At 40.4% G+C, this 21,708-nt stretch overlaps 1 protein-coding gene across 1 annotated transcript in view; it reads right to left on the bottom strand.

Annotated features, from left to right (window-relative positions):
- WWC1 (WW and C2 domain containing 1) overlaps window positions 1-21,708 on the bottom strand; it is a 63,702-nt gene that overhangs the window by 16,882 nt on the left and 25,112 nt on the right. Inside the window, exons 2-11 of the mRNA XM_065734487.1 lie at window positions 20,904-21,013; window positions 16,098-16,301; window positions 14,595-14,671; window positions 13,627-13,706; window positions 12,638-12,767; window positions 11,909-12,055; window positions 10,859-10,932; window positions 6,102-6,344; window positions 4,611-4,700; window positions 1,799-2,337 (exon numbers count right to left, since the gene is read on the bottom strand). Of these exons, the coding sequence (XP_065590559.1) occupies window positions 1,799-2,337; window positions 4,611-4,700; window positions 6,102-6,344; window positions 10,859-10,932; window positions 11,909-12,055; window positions 12,638-12,767; window positions 13,627-13,706; window positions 14,595-14,671; window positions 16,098-16,301; window positions 20,904-21,013 (1,694 nt within the window). The remainder of the gene's footprint in view (window positions 1-1,798; window positions 2,338-4,610; window positions 4,701-6,101; window positions 6,345-10,858; window positions 10,933-11,908; window positions 12,056-12,637; window positions 12,768-13,626; window positions 13,707-14,594; window positions 14,672-16,097; window positions 16,302-20,903; window positions 21,014-21,708) is intronic.

Consider the following 21,708-nt stretch of genomic DNA (forward strand, 5'->3'; position numbering starts at 1 on the left):
AGGAGGGGGTGGGCCTCTTCTCCCTGATAAATAATGACAGGACGAGAGGGAATGGCCACAAGTTGCGCTGGGGAAGATTTAGATTAGACCTGAGGAAACATTTTTTCTCTGAAAGAGTGGTCAGGCACTGGGATGGCCTGCCTAGGGAGGTGGTTGAGGCACCATCCCTAGCGCTGTTCAAGAAGCGTTTAGATGAGGTGCTAAGGGATTTGGTTTAGTAGTTCAGTGGGTAGGGATAGTGATAGGAGGATGGTTGGACTAGATGATCTTGTAGGTCCTTTCCAACCTAATGAACCTATGAACCTAGGTAATAGAAGAAACATTATTTCAGCCTCAGAAGCACCAAAGATTTTATTTTTTTTCCTTCCCTTTTAAGAGGAAGGAAAAGCAAATCTTTCAGATCTACACTATTCAGTTCTTCTTAACAAGAGCATGTGAGCATGTTTTTGCCATGAGGCCAAGGACTAACCACACCAGCTGCAGCCACCTCATTCCGGGTATTACACTGAACTGTGCACAAAATGCCTGAGGAGTAAAAATTTCGTCTCATTACTGCCCTGAAATAAACTACTTAGGGTGATTACTTTGTCTGCTGACTGGGTAACAGCAATAATCACTTAATCTGCTTAACACCTTAGCTTTCACTTTAACAGCCTTGACAAATCTTGAAGAGCTAAAAAGGTTAGAACTAATCAGCGTCCAGTTCCAATAGGAATAATTACTGTTTCCTACTCAAACCCATAATATCTCTTGCTTGTAGGAAAACAGTAACTTCAAGGGGAAGCTCTGCACTCATGTCTTCTACTGTATTTTGAATGGCACCAGCTTTTCTGATGGCAACCACGACAGAAGGAAGTGATAACATGGTGCTAGGTCCCTTTATTCGTGTAGGCTTTCTCAATAATCCTGTGCAAAACTGACAAAACTGAACTGCCCTTTCATATATCCATAGCCAAGGAGCTGATACTGCCTTAAAGCTCCTTTCTGCTATGGTTACAACTCAAGCTTTTGGAGTTGTTTCCATTGGGTTTAACCTAACTGCCAAAACACCAGCTTCAAACCGACCCTGGCTCATGGTGTTAACTGCTTCTTCCCACTTCCCCTCCACCGCAGCACGGCCATCGCTCTGAAAACAGATGAATATTTCCCACCCACACACGAGCCATATGCATGCATCGGAACATTCACACTCTTCAAATGTCTTATTTTATCATGCTTGCAACCTAAACACGTTTTTGTTGCTAAGAGACCACCCCCTCAAAACAGCAGAAACTTGAGGACAGCCTTGACATGTCTGCTCGGCTAACATTCATGAATTCACTGCCACTGATTTACTGGGAACCAGTGCGAGCTGTCATGTATGCTGAAGTGGCAGGGAAGGTTTTTGATCATCAAATGTCTACTGTTAAGCTGAATGACTTTTTGAGTCATCCTCAGACCTCACTCAAAACGTTTTCATCAATATGGCATTACATGCCTCCTAACGTCAGACCTAACACACTAAACCACGCTCCAAATAGTTAAGTGCCTAATTAATCCAAACATCCCATTACTGTAATTTATATTTGTCAATATGTACAAGTTACTAAAAACAGTCTTCCGGATGAGTCATCAGATCACTGATGATTTTATCCACAAACACCAAGCCTTTCTCCCAAGCAGGATGTACAAAGGAACATACTTTCCAACAGAGATATGAAAACAAGGGACACTTTTAGCAATACTTGCTTCTTAATGCCTTATGAACTACACTGAAACAAATCCATATATGTGCACACAAATAATTGGTGTACCATACCTTGACCTAGATGCTTATCTCCTGCTCTAGGCTCTTCCAGTCTACAGTTGCCGTTCCCGATGTTTAGGGTGAGTTCTGAGAGATTTGTACTTATCTCTGTATCATCAAAATCCATATGGCTTGAAAAGGCATCACCGGTAAGGAGTGGGTCTATCACCAGTGGAGAGCAAGGTGGGGATGGAGAAGAGAGAGATGACCTTGGCGATAGCGATGTCATGGATTTTGGAGTACCAGACAGTGATCTCAAAGCCTGTATGCGACTGGTGGCATCTGCTTTGTGAGTTTTTGCTACTTCATTTTCATGAATAGTGGTGATACAGCCTGATGGCCTAAATCCAGTGGCTCCTTCCAAGAGCAAGTCAATCTTGTTTTGGTAGTCTGAGTCCAGCTGCTCCAACTGCTCCATGTGCTCACAGTAGAGGTCAGTGAAGCTGGCAGAGGTGGATGAATCCTGGCTGGAGGTGGCAAGAGATCCTCTGCTGGATGCAAGAGAGCCAGGGCTGCTACTTGAGGAGAGGGAAAGCATGCTGGCGGAGAGACTGAAGGAGACAAGTTAGAAAAAAGTTACACACTGTATCTCCTAATTTCTGAAACAGACACTAAAATATCATCAAGTCTCCAAGCGCAGACAGTGCGTTTTGCTTTGTCAGCTCAGGCCATATGCATTAGCCCCCACTAGCACAAGTCTAGAACCACAGTTTACACAGTGGAAAAGTTGGGCCATTTTTCAATAAAAACAGAGTTCATCCACATTTCTGAACTCACCATTATCATTCTCCTAAGGACTCTTATTCAGCCAAAGCAATACTAAAACAGTTTCAAAGCAATCAGAAATTAGTGACAACATTCTCCTCCCACTTCTGTTTGGAAAAATCTGTGGTTGCTATTAATCTCCAAAGAGCACCACAAAAAGAAACAAAAAAAAACAACAAGGTCATGCAAGCAGATCAAGTTATTGCAACCGTCTGTCCACACAGAAGAAAATTCCCATTCACCCCAGTCCTGAAACTCAGCTCAAAAGGACAATACCAGCTGCCTGGAACTTGTCCTCAGGTGGTCCACACAACATGCAGCAGTTTCCAGACACTGGAAGGATTCACATATGTGAAAGGCTGCTATGTGGATTCCAGGGCCATAAGAACAAAGGTAAGAGCTGGGGCTGGACTATGAAATCAGTCCTCTGTAACTATTTTTCCCTAAAGATCTAGTTTCAAAGTATAACTAACAGTAAAATTAGTTTCAAGCAAGCAGTTAGACTCCTAGTACTGACTATGTATACCATCCTTAGAAATTCCATTTCAATCAATTCTGCTGCTTGAGATACTAAATACCTTGCTTACCACTAACTGTTCAAGGACCTCTTGTTGCTTTAGATATGGATTAGCTATTAAAAAAACTTTCTGTATACGTACAAGTAGCTTAGGCTTAAGTTGTCTCATGGAAAAAAGAGTGAGGATGTTAATGAGCCTAATAATCCATTATTTATGGGAACAAGCCAGAAGCTTTATCATAATGTTATGCCTATGACCTTACAAGAAAAAGAATGCAGTAAAATTCTGGCACAGAATGTCTTCCTTTGTATGACATATGTGCACTGCATCATGTTTGTTCAAAAAACCTTTGGGTGAAACAACAACTGAGATGCAAAATACATTTCTGCATTTTAGCAGTATACATAAATCTGTTAAGGGCTACTGAATCTAGAGCTCACTACTGTACTTCACTATGGAAATGGAGTGGGTTTTTTGTTTGTTCTAAATTACCCTTGTCCTCACCAACAAACTGGGCTCAGTTTCACTTTGTGCATACCTTTGAATGGCAGACATTTTGTATTATGGGGTTAATAGCAAAGGCTTATTTTTGTGAAGGAGCATGCCAAGAACACTGGGCACATAGTTAGGAAAAAATTAGTTTCACATGCTTCTCGGTCACCTCAAAAGATCCCTGATCAGCTAGAAGAAACCAAAATGATGCAGCTCCACTGCACAAGAACATCACAGATAGCTATTCTCCATGGTGGCTTATTTACAAGTCAGTCTTGCACTATGATTTTTTTTTTCCAGTCTTTTCGGTATCATCTTCATAACATGAAACAGAATCCAAGTGGAACAGAAGCTACAAACAGAATAAATTCAGTACAAATAGGAAAAACCTCAACCAAAGAAAAAACCCACCAAACTCTCTTTCAAATCAAAAGGCTAATGACATAGTTACCACTTATGAAGATTTTACTTTACTGATTACAGGAAAAAACTTGTCTCTTCCAAAAACTACAACCTGAGTAAGCAGGCTACATTAAGATTGCATAAATATTTCTGCATACCACATTAACCACAGCAGATCTGGGGGTAACACAATATGCTGCCTACATAGCAAGCAACAGTAAACTTGGAATCATAGCATAGTAACATGTATTTACACTTTAAGATACATTTCACTTGCTGCATGAATATTAAGCTGTCTTTAACACACATACAAATAAAACAGCTCCAAACATTTGCCAAAATAATGTCTTCTAGCCATGGCCACCTAAGTGTCCCATGTCAGAAATCAAAGGTGTTGTTGGAACACACTTTGTAGTCAGAAGCACCACCACAAAAGCACTGAATGCGTTCCACTCACCTATCTAAAGTGTCTGTGGGACACATAGGTTCCTCTTTCCACTGACTACATGGGGATCCTAGATGTCTTACACAACTAAATGAAATGCCCTTTCAGATCACTCAGCTGGGAGATGAAATTGTTATCAGAGAAAGGGTAGTTATACCACGTGCAGTTAAAGAACCTACAACTTCTGTAAAAGGCTACATACCTTTTCAGCTGGGTGTGCAACATTGCAACCAATCGTGTTGTTTCTTCCAGTTCTCGGACTAGCTGATTTCTTTTGCTATTCAACTTCAGTCTAAGAGGAAAGAAAAAAGATGATCTAAAGCAGCATTTACAATTTAAAATGAAGAGTAAAGGGAAATTCTGTTCCTTCAGTGAAATCCTACTAAAGTTAATAACAGTGTACAGTATAAAGTAGGACAGAATTGAGGCAAGATGTGCAGGTGCTTACCAGCTTCCAAACTCTTAAGGCAAAGAACTCAGACCTGAAAACATTCACAACAGAAAATTACATCGTAATATGAAAGTTAATGTCTCTTAGGATCAGGCCTCACAAGAAGTCTAACAGATTTTGCTTGCCATATGATACTGTGTTCTTATAGTTACTGTGCTAACACAGATGTGCTTTCACTGGCTTTCAGTAAGGCTTATTAACCATCTCATTATGACTTTACATGAATTAAGGGACTTTAACAACATCTCAGTTTTATTTCACACCTGGACTGGTTTGAGGCACAACATGCAGTTATATGTTTGTTCTTTAATCTAACAGGCCTTCAGGCACGAAATCCTTCCCCCAAAACAACTTATTTCTTCAGCACACACGAACAGAACTGTGGTCCTAAAAGTCACAAATGAAAGTGCTTATCTTACAGCAATGCAGAAAAACATTTGGTCAACCACAGATTTTTCAGGCAGGTAGAAATCACATAGCTGAGGCTCACAGAATTTTTCCAGTACGGTAAAACCACCTACATAGAAAATTTGTGTCATCTAGATAAGGAGCACGTAGAGGAAATGAAAATAGAGACAGACAAATGAATGCAATACACTTATTCCACATAAACTGAAGAGACTGCAACGAAAAACAGCATTGCCATGGGCATCCACATTAATACATGCAGGCTGTAAAGCAGCTGTAGGCAGCACCTAGTGCAGTATTCATCCTCAGTGTACGTTCCTGGAAGATCTCCTACTACAACACAAACTAAATCAGGGAAGATAGCTCTTATTTCTTCCAGCTAGTTCAGATTCACAGGATGGTCCATAAAACTGCTCTGTCAAGTACCAGTTCCTAGAGAAATCCCATACAAGGGTGCTCAGAACAAACTGTACTTTTTTAAAATTTAAAACTTTATCTGTTGATGTTTAGAAAGCTCCAGAGCACAGAGCAACTGTAGCAGCTGCTGTGAGGAGCTGGCTGCATACAGGACAGCATAGTAAATTATCATTATTCAAAGCTATTTTAAGAATTTCTTTTTCATGTAGGATCAGTTTGGAGTAAGGTGTCCAAACATATCCTCCCCGTTGAGGGACTAACAACTGCAGTCAGTTTCTTTAGAGAGATGATTTCAGAAATGGCCTTATCCAATTCTGAGAGCACAGTGCTATTAGCAGCCAGCCAGGAGGTATTGCTGCTTGTTTCCTACAACGCCTATCCAACACTACATGCTCTGTCCTACACCCAGCAACCTACCTCTCAGTTAGAGCTTTGCTTTGAGTGTCTCTAGCAGCCTGAAGATCTTCCTCTAAGCGCTTTCTCTCCATCTCCAGTCTCTCTACTTCTCCTCGAGTCCATTTTCTGGGGCTAATAAATCGCATTTCTTTTAAGAGCTCTTCCTTCTCATTAATTAATATTAGCCGATCCCGCTCCGAATCCAGCACACCAGGCCAGGCCTCACTGTCAAGCTTTGCCAGTTGTATTTTCAGGTTTCCTATTCTGTAGGGAAAAAAAATAAAAAAAAGAATCAAGCATTTAGTCCATGAGGAGTGTCTGGACTACTGCTCCGTGGATTCACAAAGATGTACCATGACCAACCACATCTTCCATAATGCTGATGAAAACCTGAGCTCACGGACACCTGATCTCACCTTTGTGCCCTCCTTAAGAGAGTGTTGCTAAGTGTGGCACCACCAGGGAGCTGATGGGCAGAACAGGATTTTAACTCGTGTTTACATCTGATGGTAAGCCAAGGCCCTAAGCTGACTAGTGGTTTCCACTGGTCAGGGAACAGCATTAAAAATTCCAGATCTAAAACAAAAAGCTATCAGATACACTCCAGAGGTGTTTCACATGCATTCATGCCCTTGCAGTTCTTAGTGTGGAGAGCATCGTACAGGAAGTATCTGATCTTTACTTGGTTTTTATTGAAGAGAATTCAAAGTTAATCATGTGCATTTACTACTAGAAGAATCCAACCAATGACTCAGTGCTAAACTTGATGGAAATATTTTAAAAGCTAGGCTACTTCCGGCACAACAGGATGTGAGAAGTCAGAGGTGCTGCAATCCTACCTAAATCCAGAACCACCTATTTGCATGAACACTGAAGTGCATTCTGATTTAAGGTATTGTTCCAGATTTCAGGAACATGACTGCTGAGAAGGCAACTGCGACACAGATCTCTCTGTCAAAGGTACTGTTAAGTTCCAGAAGAGGATAGCAGAACTAAACTTCATCCAATGACCTCTTGGCATAAGAGCTCACAGTGGCTGAGGCAGCAGCTCACCACAACTATCTGCACCTTGCCTACTTCCCAAGTATCTTAGTTGCTCTAAAAATGATCTGCTTTGCAATGCAACATACTGAGGCAAGCCAAAAAGACATGTGTGAGTCTGGGATCTGACAGAGTTACTGAACATAAACTGGGCACAACAAATAGTTGTGGTTACTAATCTGGATGATTCATTCTAGAACCCACTTTATGCCATAGAAGTGCACAGGGTGGTTCCTACTACCTAACAAACTCACTGTGAAGTGATTTGAGTAACAAAAAGCAAATCTGAGCAGCAGCAGCTACACAACTGCTGAATGAAGACCCTGAAGAATAAAGCTTTGTATCCAAAGCTCCACATGCCAAGAGGAACTTAAGCCCCAGGGCAGCCTTTGAAATCAAGGCACAAAAATTGGGCTCACCCAGACGGATCTGCCCCGTCCATTACAGAAGATGAGCTAGAGATTACCTTTCTGAAAAGAAACCTCATTTGTTTTTTCTGTCAACCCACTTCCTTCAGCAGGTTGCTTATTCTAATTAAAGGTCCATCATTGTTAGATATTCAACTCAACTACTTTTGGGCTTTTGTAGGAGCTATTCTATTTTCGAGTGCCTGATTAAGTGTAATACTGTGCTCCAATGAAGAATTAACAATAGCATTAATTCTTAATCCAAGAATTCCTCTGTGCATTTTGAAGGGATATGAGTTTAAGAGGATTGGTTGGCATTAATCTGATCACTTCTGGCATACATTTGCACGGATTCAGCCTTTCCACTGGAATTTGTTCTCTATGCACTTCCATGTCTAGCAGTTCTGTTAAACTAACCCCAGCTTTCACCCTACTCTGTACACGGTCACTTCCCTTCCTTGTCAGTTTTTGTAGTCCAATAAGACAATATCATTGCAAAAGAAATGCTTTGCAGACTGACATTTGACTGAAAACTCCAGCCCTTGAGCATCCCCTGACCGAGTACAGACTACATAACTGATGTGCCATGCTAGCTTTGCATTGCAAGGGAAGCAGTACAGGGCTCAAGTCACTACAGAATTTTTCTTTGTGGCTACTAGTGTAAAAGACAAGAATAAACAAGAATAAAACTTCAGTTATTAAATGATTTATTTATTCATTGTCATAAAGTCCTTTTCATTCTTTCATATAGGAAAGCTGGTGTTTTTACGTGATATAGGTATGACACAACATTTTTAGTCTTTTTGGAGACCACATGATGCACATGCATCTCCAGAGATGTGTATATTAATACATGCATCCCCTAACAGAAATTAGAGGGTAATTCTACCAGATCAGTTCTTCAGAAAAATTCAATACTTGAAAAACTGATTAGTGAAATATCCACACCATTGTTCCAATGCTTCTACATGACTTCACAATACTCCAATTTAGGAGAGCACAGAACGTACTTTTAAAAGTCCAGAGTTATCAACAATCACACAGCACCCAAACTGAAATTTTAGCTGCTCAAGGAATTAAAGCAGTGCATGGAGAGCAACTGATACACAACTGAGTTAACATATTATGTCTGAAACTGTACAGAATCTGATGACATCTATCCTTCCAGCACTGCTGCAGTACTATCTCCTTGTGGAGATGCAGCACTAACATATAATTTGACATGTCTATTATTAGTTTCCAAACCAATTAGCCTAGAAGTTTGTCACTGCAGTCATCCCTTGCTCCTTTTGTGCGTGTTTGACATGATCTACTTTAAGGCTCTCAATGTTTCACTAAGCCACGAAAGAAAAGAACTTCGTGGTAGATGAGGGAACATACAATTGCACTCTAATTGATCTGCCTGGAGAAGTTCAGGATACTACCTTAAATCTTGAGGCACTAGTCTGGTCCACAGTAGTGTAAAAGGAGTGTGCTGCTGTCTATTTTCAAAATCATTGGGACCCTGTAAAATCTAGCTACTACAGCATCACCATGATCTGAAAGGCTTAACTATTGTCTTCCTAGACAAAGCAAAGCTAATAGGACAGGTGTTCCTACCATTTGGTCTCCCTTCATAAAACCTGTATGAGCAAACTACTCTCTCCTTTAGTCCTTGAAACACTTTATTATTCCATTTTGGAGACAGGAGATGCTAACATACCATAAAGAAGAATTTTCACAGCAGCAGAAGATTCCTTATTAGTCACTATATCCATAGTATTGTTTCATCTTAAAACTTAAAGCTATGGTGTATTTCTTTCCACAGCTCCTAATGAAGACTTTGCCGAAACCACACTGCTCTGACAGATGGAGATCTTTTCATTTTAGCATTAATTATTCATTCTCTTACAGATCAATCTTTCCTCAGTGCTTTTTTAAACTATGAAAAAAATCCAGAAATTATCTAAGAGAGACATGAGGTTTTAAACCTTTAAATGTGATGTTGTACGTTCTTCTTTTTTACTTCAAATGAAGCATTTGCTTGCCTTCAGAATGTTCTCCTTGTAAAGAACATATTAATTTTCTCCTCATGTTCACTTTTATTTACTTGCCCCCTGGAAAAGATACAGGCTAAGCTAAACGTGCTCCATCTCAATCTGAAGATGTAAAGACTGTAAATTAAACTGCAGCCCTGAGAAGAGCTTAAAAGTAAAGAACAATTTTTAACAATGAAGCATTCCCTATTACATCCGGAGGACTAATAATTTTATCATTGTTGTTTTAAACCACAGAAGGAATTTAATCTTATGGAAGGCGTTTATCTTGTTTTGGCAAAACAGTTCTGACAAACTTTCCCTACCTAAAAAAGAAAATAAAAGTTCCAGCTCCGATCAAAAGTGGGCAGGCACACACACTGTTTGACAACTACCGCAGATATAGATCAAAATTTATGCTGCTAAGAAACACACATGCCAGTACACTGATAATACTATGAATATCCTCAGCCTTCTATCTGAACAGAAACTTGAGAAAAATTCTTCTCCTTGCAAATATCTCAAGTACAAATTGTACTGCACATCTCAAGTTTGCTATTCTGGAACAGGCAAGTCCCTTCAGAGTAGTTAAAATTGAAAACACTACTGCTGATGGCTACACCTCTCGACAAGGACTAGCCCAGCCAAAGTCCACAGAAGTAATACTGCTTCAAGTTTTTTCATTTATCTGTGGTATCGATCCATAAAAGTACAGGGACCTCCTAAAAAGCTGAATTAGCTCTTATCCCGTACTAAAATAAGATACAGTCTAATTTGGACCGAAGTTTTTAAAATTGTATCTACTTAGAAAAGTCTATTTATTCATTTTAGATCAGAGAACAACAGTAAAAGCTTACACTTCTACAGATAAGCAGATAAGCACTCAAATTGTAGTTATTCAACCATGCCTTGGTATGCAAGGTGTGAATGCAATATTCATTTCTTCTTATCTGACCTGAAGCCTTGCAAACATTCATTATGTTTTGAATAAGGCAAGGAGATGCCTTTCAGTACAGCCTCCTTACTTGGAATGGGGAAGCACTGGTAATGGCCAGCAAAACCACTTATGTCCCCACAGGTGTGGCTGGTCTGAGTTCCTGACGTATTAGTCACTCCTTAGTAATTTCTAGGATGGATATTTATTTCTTAAATGATAATGTTCGCCCAGAAAACTTGTTGCCTCCCTAGCTCAAAGATCAGCCTATTTTATTTAGATTGAAACCAAGAGCTAATGCTAAGTGGCATATTTTCTAGTGTAAAACAACTTCAAAATAAGCTGTGTGACATTCAAAGGTAAAACAGACCACAGAATTACCTTCTCTTTGCTTCTTCATATCGAAGGCGCAATCTTACTTTCTCAGCCAACTGATTATTGTTGCTGGTGATAAACTAAGACAAAACAAAATCAGTAACACAGTAACTACTCTTATTTCATTAGAAAATATGAAAATTGATGATGCTACAAGTTATGCTTTCTTATCAAACTAATTTACCTAGGTGTACCAACCACAGAATGGGAAAATATTTTCCACAAGATTCAGAAGCTCTTTCGCTTCACTCACTACAGTGGAGCTCCTACTGCATCCACCTCAGGCTTCTATTTTCATGCACACACAAGTAGTTTTGAAATCTTAAAGGGCTGTGCCACATTTTGTTTTGGATGAAGTCTTACTTCAAGAAAAGTCTTGGAAATGAGTGATGCCTTACCATGGCCAGATCTGAAGACCTTCAATCATACGCGAGGCCCTGACTGAAAACGGCCACAAATCTGTAAGCAATGGCTCACAAGAGAGGCTCTGGTGTAACACAGTGCAACCACAGCACTGCTCAAACCCTTGCTGAGGCTGTCACAATTATGATCTTGTTGCACAAGGGGGACTGAAAGCTTACACAGCACTCGCTACACATGTTTAATGGCATCAAAATATCAGCACGTATGTTATCATTCTTACTCATTAACATTCATTCACAAGCTGAAAGCAAAATGCACTCTCTTAAGGGAAGAATTCTCAAGAGTTTAGCCCACACATAGCTACTGAATGTTTTTTGTCTAGTAGCATGTCACTGAGGAAGAGCTTTGGGAATATTCATGTTTCATGAAGCTACACCTAAAAAGTAAAACTTTATTTCCTTTTATTCCCATCTAGGTTGTTCTAATAGACACAGAGCACTGGGAAACAGCAGGCTGCCTTTAGACACGCATTTACACTGCATGTGGAAACGAAGGTCACATGGAAGTTTAAACCAGAAGATCATTATTTCATAGTTACTTGCCCATACTTGACACCTTGTATTACATACAGCAGTACTATTCTAGTTCAGAGGAATGCTTCCACAAGCAATTGGTTTCTCACTTGTTACTTACATTTCCTGAAACATCCGTTTGGGAGCTGACATCCAGGTACTGCCTGGGTAATGAAGGGCTTGAGCTTTCTAAGGACACACTGCTGGCCCACAGGTCTGACTGTGATCCTCTGTCATTCACGAAGCTGTCTTTTAACCTGGCTAAACTCTGAAAACATAAAAATTTATCACATGAACTAACTTTTACTCAAAATACCTTAGCAGCTATACAGTTTAGGCTGAAACTATGTGATTAAGACCTGACTGTTCAGTGCATACAGTCAGACCCTGCAAACACGAGGCCAGGCATGGCTGGACTGCAGCTTCCACAGCGTGAAGACATTGTGCCTCTGAGTGCTGAGAGCACTAGCACACTCTCATGCCCACACAAAGACAACTTCTCTGCTGGGAACCTACTAGAGGAAGCAGACCAAATTGGCCACAGTTTTTTCAAGGCTTCTGTATATCTGCTCTTTGACAGCAATACAGACAGGTACATTGGTTTGTTCTTGACCAAGAAACCTTGAGACAACAGCCCATCTCTAACCAAGTGCTCACAACTGTCGTTTATGTTATTTTGTACTTCTTATTTCCAAAATCTGAAGATTAAGGTTACAGTCCAACCAAAATACAGAACTACTTTGGATTAATAAAAACTAAATGACATCTGAAAACTGAAATACTTAATACAAAGTTAAATTTAAATAATTTAATAGAGATAAAATGATACGAAGTCAAGCTGTTTCAGTACCTGAATAAGGTCTTGCTTTTCCTTCTCCCCTGACGTGATGGCCTTCTTGAGAGCTCTCATTTCACTTAAAATGGCTTGTGCTTCATCAAGTTTGTAGCCACCTTGAGTATCAGACATTTTCATGTCAATACTGCATGGAAATTTGAGAAAACACACAGTAAGCTAACATTTAAAATTAATTTTTTTATATAAAAACACCCTGGACGCATACATCTTGATACTCATTTTTAAGAAAACACGTTAAGTATCACAAAACCAAGCAGTGATGACTGGAGTTCTTTCTTTCTTTTGAGCTACTTCACTCAGAAGTACATTAAACATAGAAACTCTGACTTTAGCCACACAATTGCTTTGACTCTTTAGGGAGGACAAAGACAAGAAAAACAAATACACACACACCCCACTGTTTAGACAGATTGCTGTTAATTACTCTGTTTCTAAACCAGAACTTTTAACTGTATGCTAACTATATTATTTTAAGGCACAGACCTCACACACTGATACATTTAAAGGAACAAGCTAATCACAAGCCACTATATACTTCCCTCTTCTGAAAGAAATGCCAACTTCAGTAAAAAGTCAAGAAAAAAAACGGATAGGATACTAAGTGGGTTACTTAAAAAATGCCATCTATGTATTCATATAGAGATAAGCACCTGAAGCTTATCCCCAACTCTGCTTTTTCCTTCTGAATTAAGACAATAGGCTGTACTGTATGCATATTGGGAAACACCGAGTAAAACAGAATGAACTAAGATACTATCAAGTGTGAAAGTCTTATTGCCATGAAGTCAGTTCTGACGTAGCTAATGGCATACAGGCATAGAATATGAGGAACTAACCCCACAGCTTTGAGTTGCATGTGCCTAAAGATCCCAGCAGCAATATATTTCAGCTAATGTTCTTTAGGCAGCTATTTGTAAATGTAGAAGGGGAGGTACTACAAGCTGGAAGCATTACCAAAAGTAAGACTTTCATATCCAACTTACTTCTTCAGCGTTTGAAATCCATGCTCTTTGTACTGGAGTTCTTGCTTCATGTGAGCTACCTCTCTCTTTAGTTTATTGACCTGTAGGAAGTTGTTACATATTTAGACTGACACATCACATGAGTATTTAGGCACAGAACTCTCCATTCAATACAGAGTTGTTTTTAGTGCAGACAGTATTATCTAGACAAATTTTCCAAATAATCCCTCCCATCAGCAACTAACAGCTGACCACATCTTCTTCAGGACATGATCAGTGTCTAGGGATTTATCCAACGCCCAGATGCCACATCACTTAATCAGGCACTCAAGAGAAGCTCCAAACTCATAAGCAGAAAAGGTGAGAAAAATTGAAAAGCCAGGAATTAAACAGACATTGATTCTACTCACTGATGTTTAAAATCTTTCCAGTCATTAAAAAGCATTGAGTATCAGGACCAGAGTTACACAGCAACAAACCATCCTCCAAGATATCAAATTAAAAGGCCTCCCTGCACGAGTAACACAGCAGGCTGATAACATACTGTAATTCTACTGACCCTACAGCTTGTTTTATATTCCTCCACAGAGGCCAGACTGACCTACTTTGCTTCAGTCCTTTCTTCTTCCCAAACTGAGCTCTGCATGAGAGAGCACACTGCCACTGCTAACAATCTGCACTGAGCTCTCGACAAAACAGCTGCCATTCTCTGGGGAGAGCCTGCAGCTCTCTGCTGCTGCAGCACACTGAAGAGAGAGCACGCAGTTAAATGGAGCAAAATGTACTATCAGCATACAAGGAAGTCTAAAGTATGTTAGGAAAACAGTTGTTTCAATCTAAGCCAGTAACATTTGAGAATTCATATTTTATCTCCTAGATAACTGATGGCAAAGTAGCTCTTTCAACTGCTTTTGCATTGCCTTTTTCATGAGGTTTGGAAATACATGAAGTTTACTTGTGACAAGTGAAAGCCCACTTGCACTTCTTACCCTGGATTTTGTAGTAGCAATCTCTGCTTTGAGGATCTCTGGGTCATACTTGGAACTCGATGATGAGCCAGACAGCACTAGAGCAAAACAAACACTAAATTCAGCAGCTTTACCATCCTCCCCTACTCTTCTATCAGCCCCATCACTCAAGTTTACTAGAATCTCTCTTCTCACCTCTCACATTTCCAAAAGCATTTAGCATAACTGAAGGGAAACAGTGCCTAAGGATTTATTTTTTACACCTTCTTGTTGTGCAAACAATCCCTGAATATTCAGAAACAAAGGAAAGCTAAGAACAAGAAACTGAAAAGGGTGATGACAGCCTTCATGCAGGCTTGAGGACATAACCAATCACCCAATGTGTCACATTGGATTAAATCAGTGCTCCATTAAGAGCAGAACTCTCTTCTCAGCAGTGGTTAAAACCTTTATGCTTCAGAAAGTACAGAAGCTCCCCAACGTGCAATGTTGTTAGGAGTAGCTATAGGCAAGGGAATTACTTTGATCCTTGCAGTCATCAGTTCATTCCATACAAAACACAGGAAAACATTCCTAGCTCTTTGGTTGTATTTTTACAATTGGTACCACATCAATGCAATTCAATCTCAAAACTTATTGATTTAATATACCAGTACTTAGGTGGAGAACAAAAAAAACAAACCAAAGAAACCAAAAACTTTACTTCAAAAATGACAAGACCCTATTCAAATGTTAAGAACCCTTCAATGACATGGCTACTTCAATACTTTTTGACTTCAGGCACAGGATTCACCATCTTTAATATATAACCCAGTGAGAAAGAAAAGAGAGTAGGGCAGGATAAGGGGTTGGTTCTTTGATGTGGCTGCCAAGACCAAAGTTTACAATAGTAAGGATTATGAAGAAACATCCCTTGCAGGAAATACATTCTCTTACGGACATTTTCCAGTTCCTAACCAGTAACAGTAAGCAGGATCTTGGCCTTCTACAAAATTCTAGGCACCCTTTTTTGAAGCAATAGGCATTGACATTTCCTGCTGTGACAGAGAATATGGAGCAGAAAGCAATGTTCTTCATACACAGATACTCCACCTGTGCTTCCTTTCACTTCACATATTACACACACTCCGGAACTCTTTCCGATGGTCACTAAACTACTCAGGATCTTTAACTCCAAACAGCACTACTCAAGAGTAGCCTTCTGGCCTTGTTTCTGTACTTTGGACAGGTGAATCAAGGAACACATCACGGAATCTCATTTTATCCTCCCCCAGCATTTGTTGTTTAAGTCCATGCTTAAAATCTGTACACCACATCCAGTCACCAGGAAAACCACAGTAGCAATGTTCATAATACTATCCTTTAGCAAACAGATGTTAAGCAAGTATTGCTCAGTTTGTCTCAAAAGCAAACACATGAGTAACTTGACACAGCATAACATAACAAAAAGCTTTATTAGGGAACTTCAAGCATTTTACTCTCCTTCTGGGATCTGATTGAGAAAAATCACTTGATAATACTCACAGCTGGTCTGAGAGCCCAGTTTGTGCTCCCAAACATCATGCAGCTGCCGGTATTCTTGCTGGGCCAATTCAAGTCTCTGCTGTTTCACTTGATAGATCTCCTTCTGTGCAGTAATTGCCTCTTGGGCCAGGACAAGATAGTCCTTCAGCATATGCTCCTGCTCCCGCCGCCATTGCACACGAGGATCTTCTATCTGTGTGGTTTCTTAAAGAGAAAACAGGAGGTGGCAAGATTAATAAAAAGCAGGCTTGTATTGCTGCTTGGACAAGCTCCACCACCTATGGCAGTATTTTAAAAATGCTTGCGCCCCTTCTCCCAGCCCAAAAAGTGGAATAAGGACATATAAGGAAATTTACATTTTTTTTTGTCCCCTTAGGAAGTGATTGCTGATCCTCAGCGAACTGTGATGAGCTCTGCTATTGTGACTTGTAGAGAATAATACATGCTGAAATCAACATACAACCCTATGACACCTCTGCAGTTGATGCCCACATGTTTCAGCCTCTTGAAAGGTCCAGGCAAGCATATGCCCACACAAATGCCCGAACACTGACGCTGAGTGCAAGGCTTATCTTTATTGTACCTGGTTTATAACGCTTGTAATTAAACAGCTCTGCTTTTTCACTGATAGAAAAGTCTTTCAAAAAACTTCACTGCCACATGACTGTAATTGCTTTCCTATTGTCAAATACAACTCTACCTGCCTTGTTTGGCTGCAAACCTTCACGCTCGTTCCACAGGTAAGTACAAACAAAGAATTCCTAAGTCACACAACACGTGTGAAAGTGTCTCATACTGCATCATATAAACAACATCACAGGATGACAGTAAACATTTTCCTCAGTGAAGGAAAGCACAGCCGTAAAGCATTGCAGAATATGAGGTAGTTTAAGACATTCTTTTTCGGTAACACGAGCAGTGCAGTCAAACAGCTGCATCACCTTCATCTCCGTTACTCCAAAACAACCCACACACTATTTTTAAGATTTCTAATCAACAAAGAAGTATAAGGGCACAAAAATGAAGCTTAACCCTAATACCAATATAGCAAATTTGTATTTGCTTCTATTGTGAAGAAGTGCCTCGAATATTTTTCATTTCTTTCAAGGTTATCACGTGTTCTTGCTTGGAACAGGCTCCAATATTCATGTGACTAAGTGCTATAAGCTGTCTGAGCTACAGTGCATGAATAAGCATACCTAGCCACCACATCGTGAATAATGAATAAATAGCGGCTTGAAACTATCAGTGGGAATCTAATCAGCATATCTTAAGAGCCTCTTTAAATACGAAGTAAGAGCAGCGGTGGTGGAAGGTAGGAGCAACTCTTCGGTGAGTCAGACATAAGAATAACACTGCAATTTGCAGGTTTGAGGCAAGACAACGTTTTGACAATGACTCTAGAAACAGAAATCAAAACAAAGAACTCTACTGAAGGGATGGACACTCAACCACATTATTGCAAGCTTGTCCATGGAGGGGAAAAATTAACTGGACATTTCAACAACAAGGCACTTCAAGTTACGTAGCACAATCTCAACAAAAGCTACAAAATGGGGTTAGAGGAAGAAAAACAACTTCCAAGAAACAGTATAGCTCATAGAACTGTTTCAGTAAAATGGTACAGATCCTGCACGATTTCACCCATTGCAAAAACTAAAGAAAACCTGAAAAAAAAAACTCCAAAATAACTTGAGGAAAAAAGCAGCTGCTTTTATCAGCTGAATGTGTTGGTATCCTCCCAAGAGGTAAGCTGTGGCCTTGCTCCAAGGAAGCAAAGGAGAAGTCAGGGAGACACAGCAACCTATCAACGGTAGGAGTCTCAAAATCCCACACTCCTGTCTCTGTTCTAGCCCACAAAAACCAGGTTTTCCAGGTTCTGCATTTCTAGATATATGTAATGACCAGCTCCCTTTTGCCCATAGTTAAGCAGAAGGGGAAGCCTGCTGCAAATTACCCAGAGATGCCTGGATACCTCAGACCCTGATAGGCAGCTTCCCCTGACCAGACTGCATCAACCATCATCAGGAACCACAATACAGGACTCTTAATTTCAAGCTTAGCGAATACGTTGGCAAAGTACCCATGAGTCTTGAAACCTAAATCAGGATGCACAATCATGAGTCTGCCTGCATCCGTGACTTATTCACGCTTGATAATTTCCAGTTTTTCCCTTCAACCAACAGCCTGTTCTTCCTATAATTACAAGAAGGGCAGCAGAAGTTGCTGCAGGGAAATCCCTCTTTCATAAGCCACCAGGATGAAGACTGCAGGTTTGCTGCCTCATCCTGAACTCTTCCACAACAGGAGCTGAGATACAATCCAACCCAAGAGAAAACCCCAGCAAGCTTTTCAATAGAAACAATCTATCACAAACACGAACATGCTCAGAACAACTGAGTGAAATTTTGGAAGCCGGTATAGCTGCTACATTTTAAAAATACTGAAACTTGAGTGTGAAAATGCCTAACAAGTCTGTGTCCTGTACTTTGACAGAGATGCCAACGACAAGTTCGCTCTCAAAGACCTGCTGCAACTAAAACCCCCTTACCTCCGTTCTCCTGGGAGAAGTGGGATCCCGCACCTCTCAGAAAGCCAGCAGCTTAATTGTGCAGTGCATGGTGCAGCCCATCTGATACAACAACAGCATGCTCACAAAAATAAACACAGTACTGTTCATCATCACAGCTCTTCATACCATCACTACAAAATCAAAGGCTGACAAAGTTGCCCATCCTTAAATAAATGCACCATTCATAATCCACATTCATACTTAACCCAAAGAACACGAGTTACAATTTTCTGTCTGAGGATATGGCACTACAGGTGTTAGAAGGACTAAGTCATCAGCTTCTCTGATAAGGAAAGTCAACACTAGAGAGATTTGAGTACTTCCACAGACTGTTAAAAGTAATTTTTTTCCCTTAATAGGAATTAGGGAACATATTTTTCATAGGGCTGCCTCACTCTTGGCAACAGAGACAGTAATTAGGGACAGAAAGGGGTTTTACGCATCTCCTGTCCCGTTCCACATGCAGATCCACCACACCCCTCTGAGAAGCAATGCTGGCAGTCCACCTCTCCTACTGCCATGCTCATGCAGGCAATGAAGGGAGGGATCAGAAAACCTCTGTACAGTTGTCTGTAGGAAGGGCAGGGAACAAGGCAAAGGAGCAGAGAAGTACATCCTAGCTTGTCTGAAGCTGTGTGCTACACGACTGTGTGTGGTTTTTCTCTGCCTTACCTCTAAGCTGATACTGCCACAGCTCCCTGCTCACACACAGTGATGTCCATGCAACTCTACGATGAGCCATCCAAGTGAAAGCACTGCCCAAAGGCACGTGCCATCTGACAGCGCAAACGCTGGGCAGCTAGCTCAGACTGGATGGAAGCATCTTTACATCCTGAAATGGCTTTATTCCCACTTTCCCAAATATTCACCTCTTCCTTCCTAATAATCACTACCTGCGTCCCTCAACGATCCCTCCATCAAGTTCTGTGATTCCATGTTTGAAAAGCCATCTTTAAGCACACTGGCCAAGAGCTCCCCAACTTGCACTCAGCTACCAAGAAACGCAAAACACAGTCATAAGTCAGATTCAAGAGCTACAGAAGTACAGGTTCTTATATCACTGCATATTTTGTAAATTTTTAATTTAGTGTTGACCTTGTCATAAATAAGTCTTCACATTTGAAGAATGTAACCTTACTATGCTTGTACCTGCAACTAGAAACAATCTTTTCTTTGGATAAATCAAATTCCAAAGTTGTTCCACCAGGATCTGAGATACCCAAGGCTATGCACCAAAACTGTCTTAGAAATATTCAGAGGACTCAATTTAATGATATTTATTTTTCCTTTGAGGGGAGGTTAGGAGTCTTCTCCATTTCACTTTAAATGGTTCTTAACTTTTGATTTAAACTTAGGTCTGTCCTTGGGCTTGTTTCTGCTAATTAGGCTCAAATACATTAAGTCTGCAGCAAGAATCAATGTTCCTCCAACCCCTGCAGCTCCTTCCTGCACAGGGAAAGCCTTAGGAAGGAATAAGGTTTTGTACACGCTCCAAAGAATATTTCACACAAACCACAAAGGTGAGCCTCTTGATCAGCTGAAGGGAAGAGAATATGGTTTGCTTCATCGTGATTTGGATTAAAACTGGTTTAAGAAATAGAGTCATGATTTTGTTTCTCTTCTTAACCTTTTATATTAAGTTCTAGTTCAAGTACTGCAGCCTCCAGCATCTTAGAGAAGCAGAACTTTAAGGCCAACTGCTGATAAGTGGGTGTCTGCATCATTTGGAGCTGTAAAAGCACACCCTTGAAGCTTACGGTTTTGAGTGGCATGGATTAGGGACAACTGTCCTGGATGACCACGCGGAACTCAAACCTGCAGACAAATCTCTAAGTATTCACATTGAAGTCAACTCAAATGAATGAATAAATCTCAGTAGCCGTGCCAGCAGTCATTCAGTTTATCCCTGCCAGGGAAATCAACGCAGGACCTTTGCACTGCTTCTGATGGTCTTGCCACAAAGACAAATTCCAAGGTAAGAACAAACTCCAGATCACTGCTGCCTAGATGGACTCTCTAGTACAGCCAAATACTAGAGAGGTGTGCCTGCACTATCAACTCAAACACGACTGTTGATCTGAATGGCTATAAACAAAAAGGTCTCAAATCCCTTGTTCCAGAGGGGGAAGTAGCTTCCGTGATGCAGAAGGGCAGGCAATTTTGTGGTTTTGCATTCAGTGCATTTCAAAAGTACAAAATTATGACTCTCCAAAGTACAGTAACATGTCACTTACTGGTGTTGTGGTCTATGTAATAAACTCCAACCTGAGGGTCGTATGCTTCTTCCCATCCTAATGGCAATTCATCGCTAATGCAGTCTGCAAACGTTAGTGGTTTTGTATACCTGAAATGCAAAATATTTAGGATTAAAAAAAAGAACACTCCCACATGTCATTTCCAAATAACAGAGAAGAAAACAAGTTCCTTTTTGGTATAAAACACTGAAGAAGTTGAAAACTATTTTAAAGCTTCTGCTCTTACTTAATAATATTCCCCAAAATCTTCCCTTTCTTCATCTGAAGTTACAGCAAAATGAATTCACCGTGACAGAAGTCTCAAGCCTCGCCTGGCTCAGGCAGTACTATTCAAAGGAATATGAAGAACTCTGACAGAAACAATCCCAGTCTCTGCACTGAAAGAGCAAGACTGTTCACAGGCAAGTCCTGTATCCAAATATGTAGACAAGAAGAGAAGCAGCAAGATGAGAAATATAATTTGCATATCATGAATAATTAAGACTACACAATCAATAGTACTGAGGACTGCGGGACCACTCCGGTCGTTTGCATCGCAATATGCTCTGTTTCAATAATGACAAACTAGAATAGTTTCTTTGCACCATAAAAATAAATAATCCACTCAGTCCAAGTAAGAAACATTTCCACAGAATCAGTCTGTTGAGTTTCTGCATACGCAGCAGCTCTCCGAAGGTTTGCACAGTTAAAGCACAGCTCACTTCCTGAGCTCAGTCCACAGACTGCAGTTACTGAAGCTGCACTCCTACTTTCCCTTTGACTCTGAGCTCAAGAGATTCAGCCC

This window comes from Cyrtonyx montezumae, unplaced genomic scaffold, assembly GCF_038088225.1.
Source record: "Cyrtonyx montezumae isolate F1298 unplaced genomic scaffold, pur_monq_1.0 scaffold_18, whole genome shotgun sequence".
Classification (NCBI taxonomy): Eukaryota; Metazoa; Chordata; class Aves; order Galliformes; family Odontophoridae; genus Cyrtonyx; species Cyrtonyx montezumae.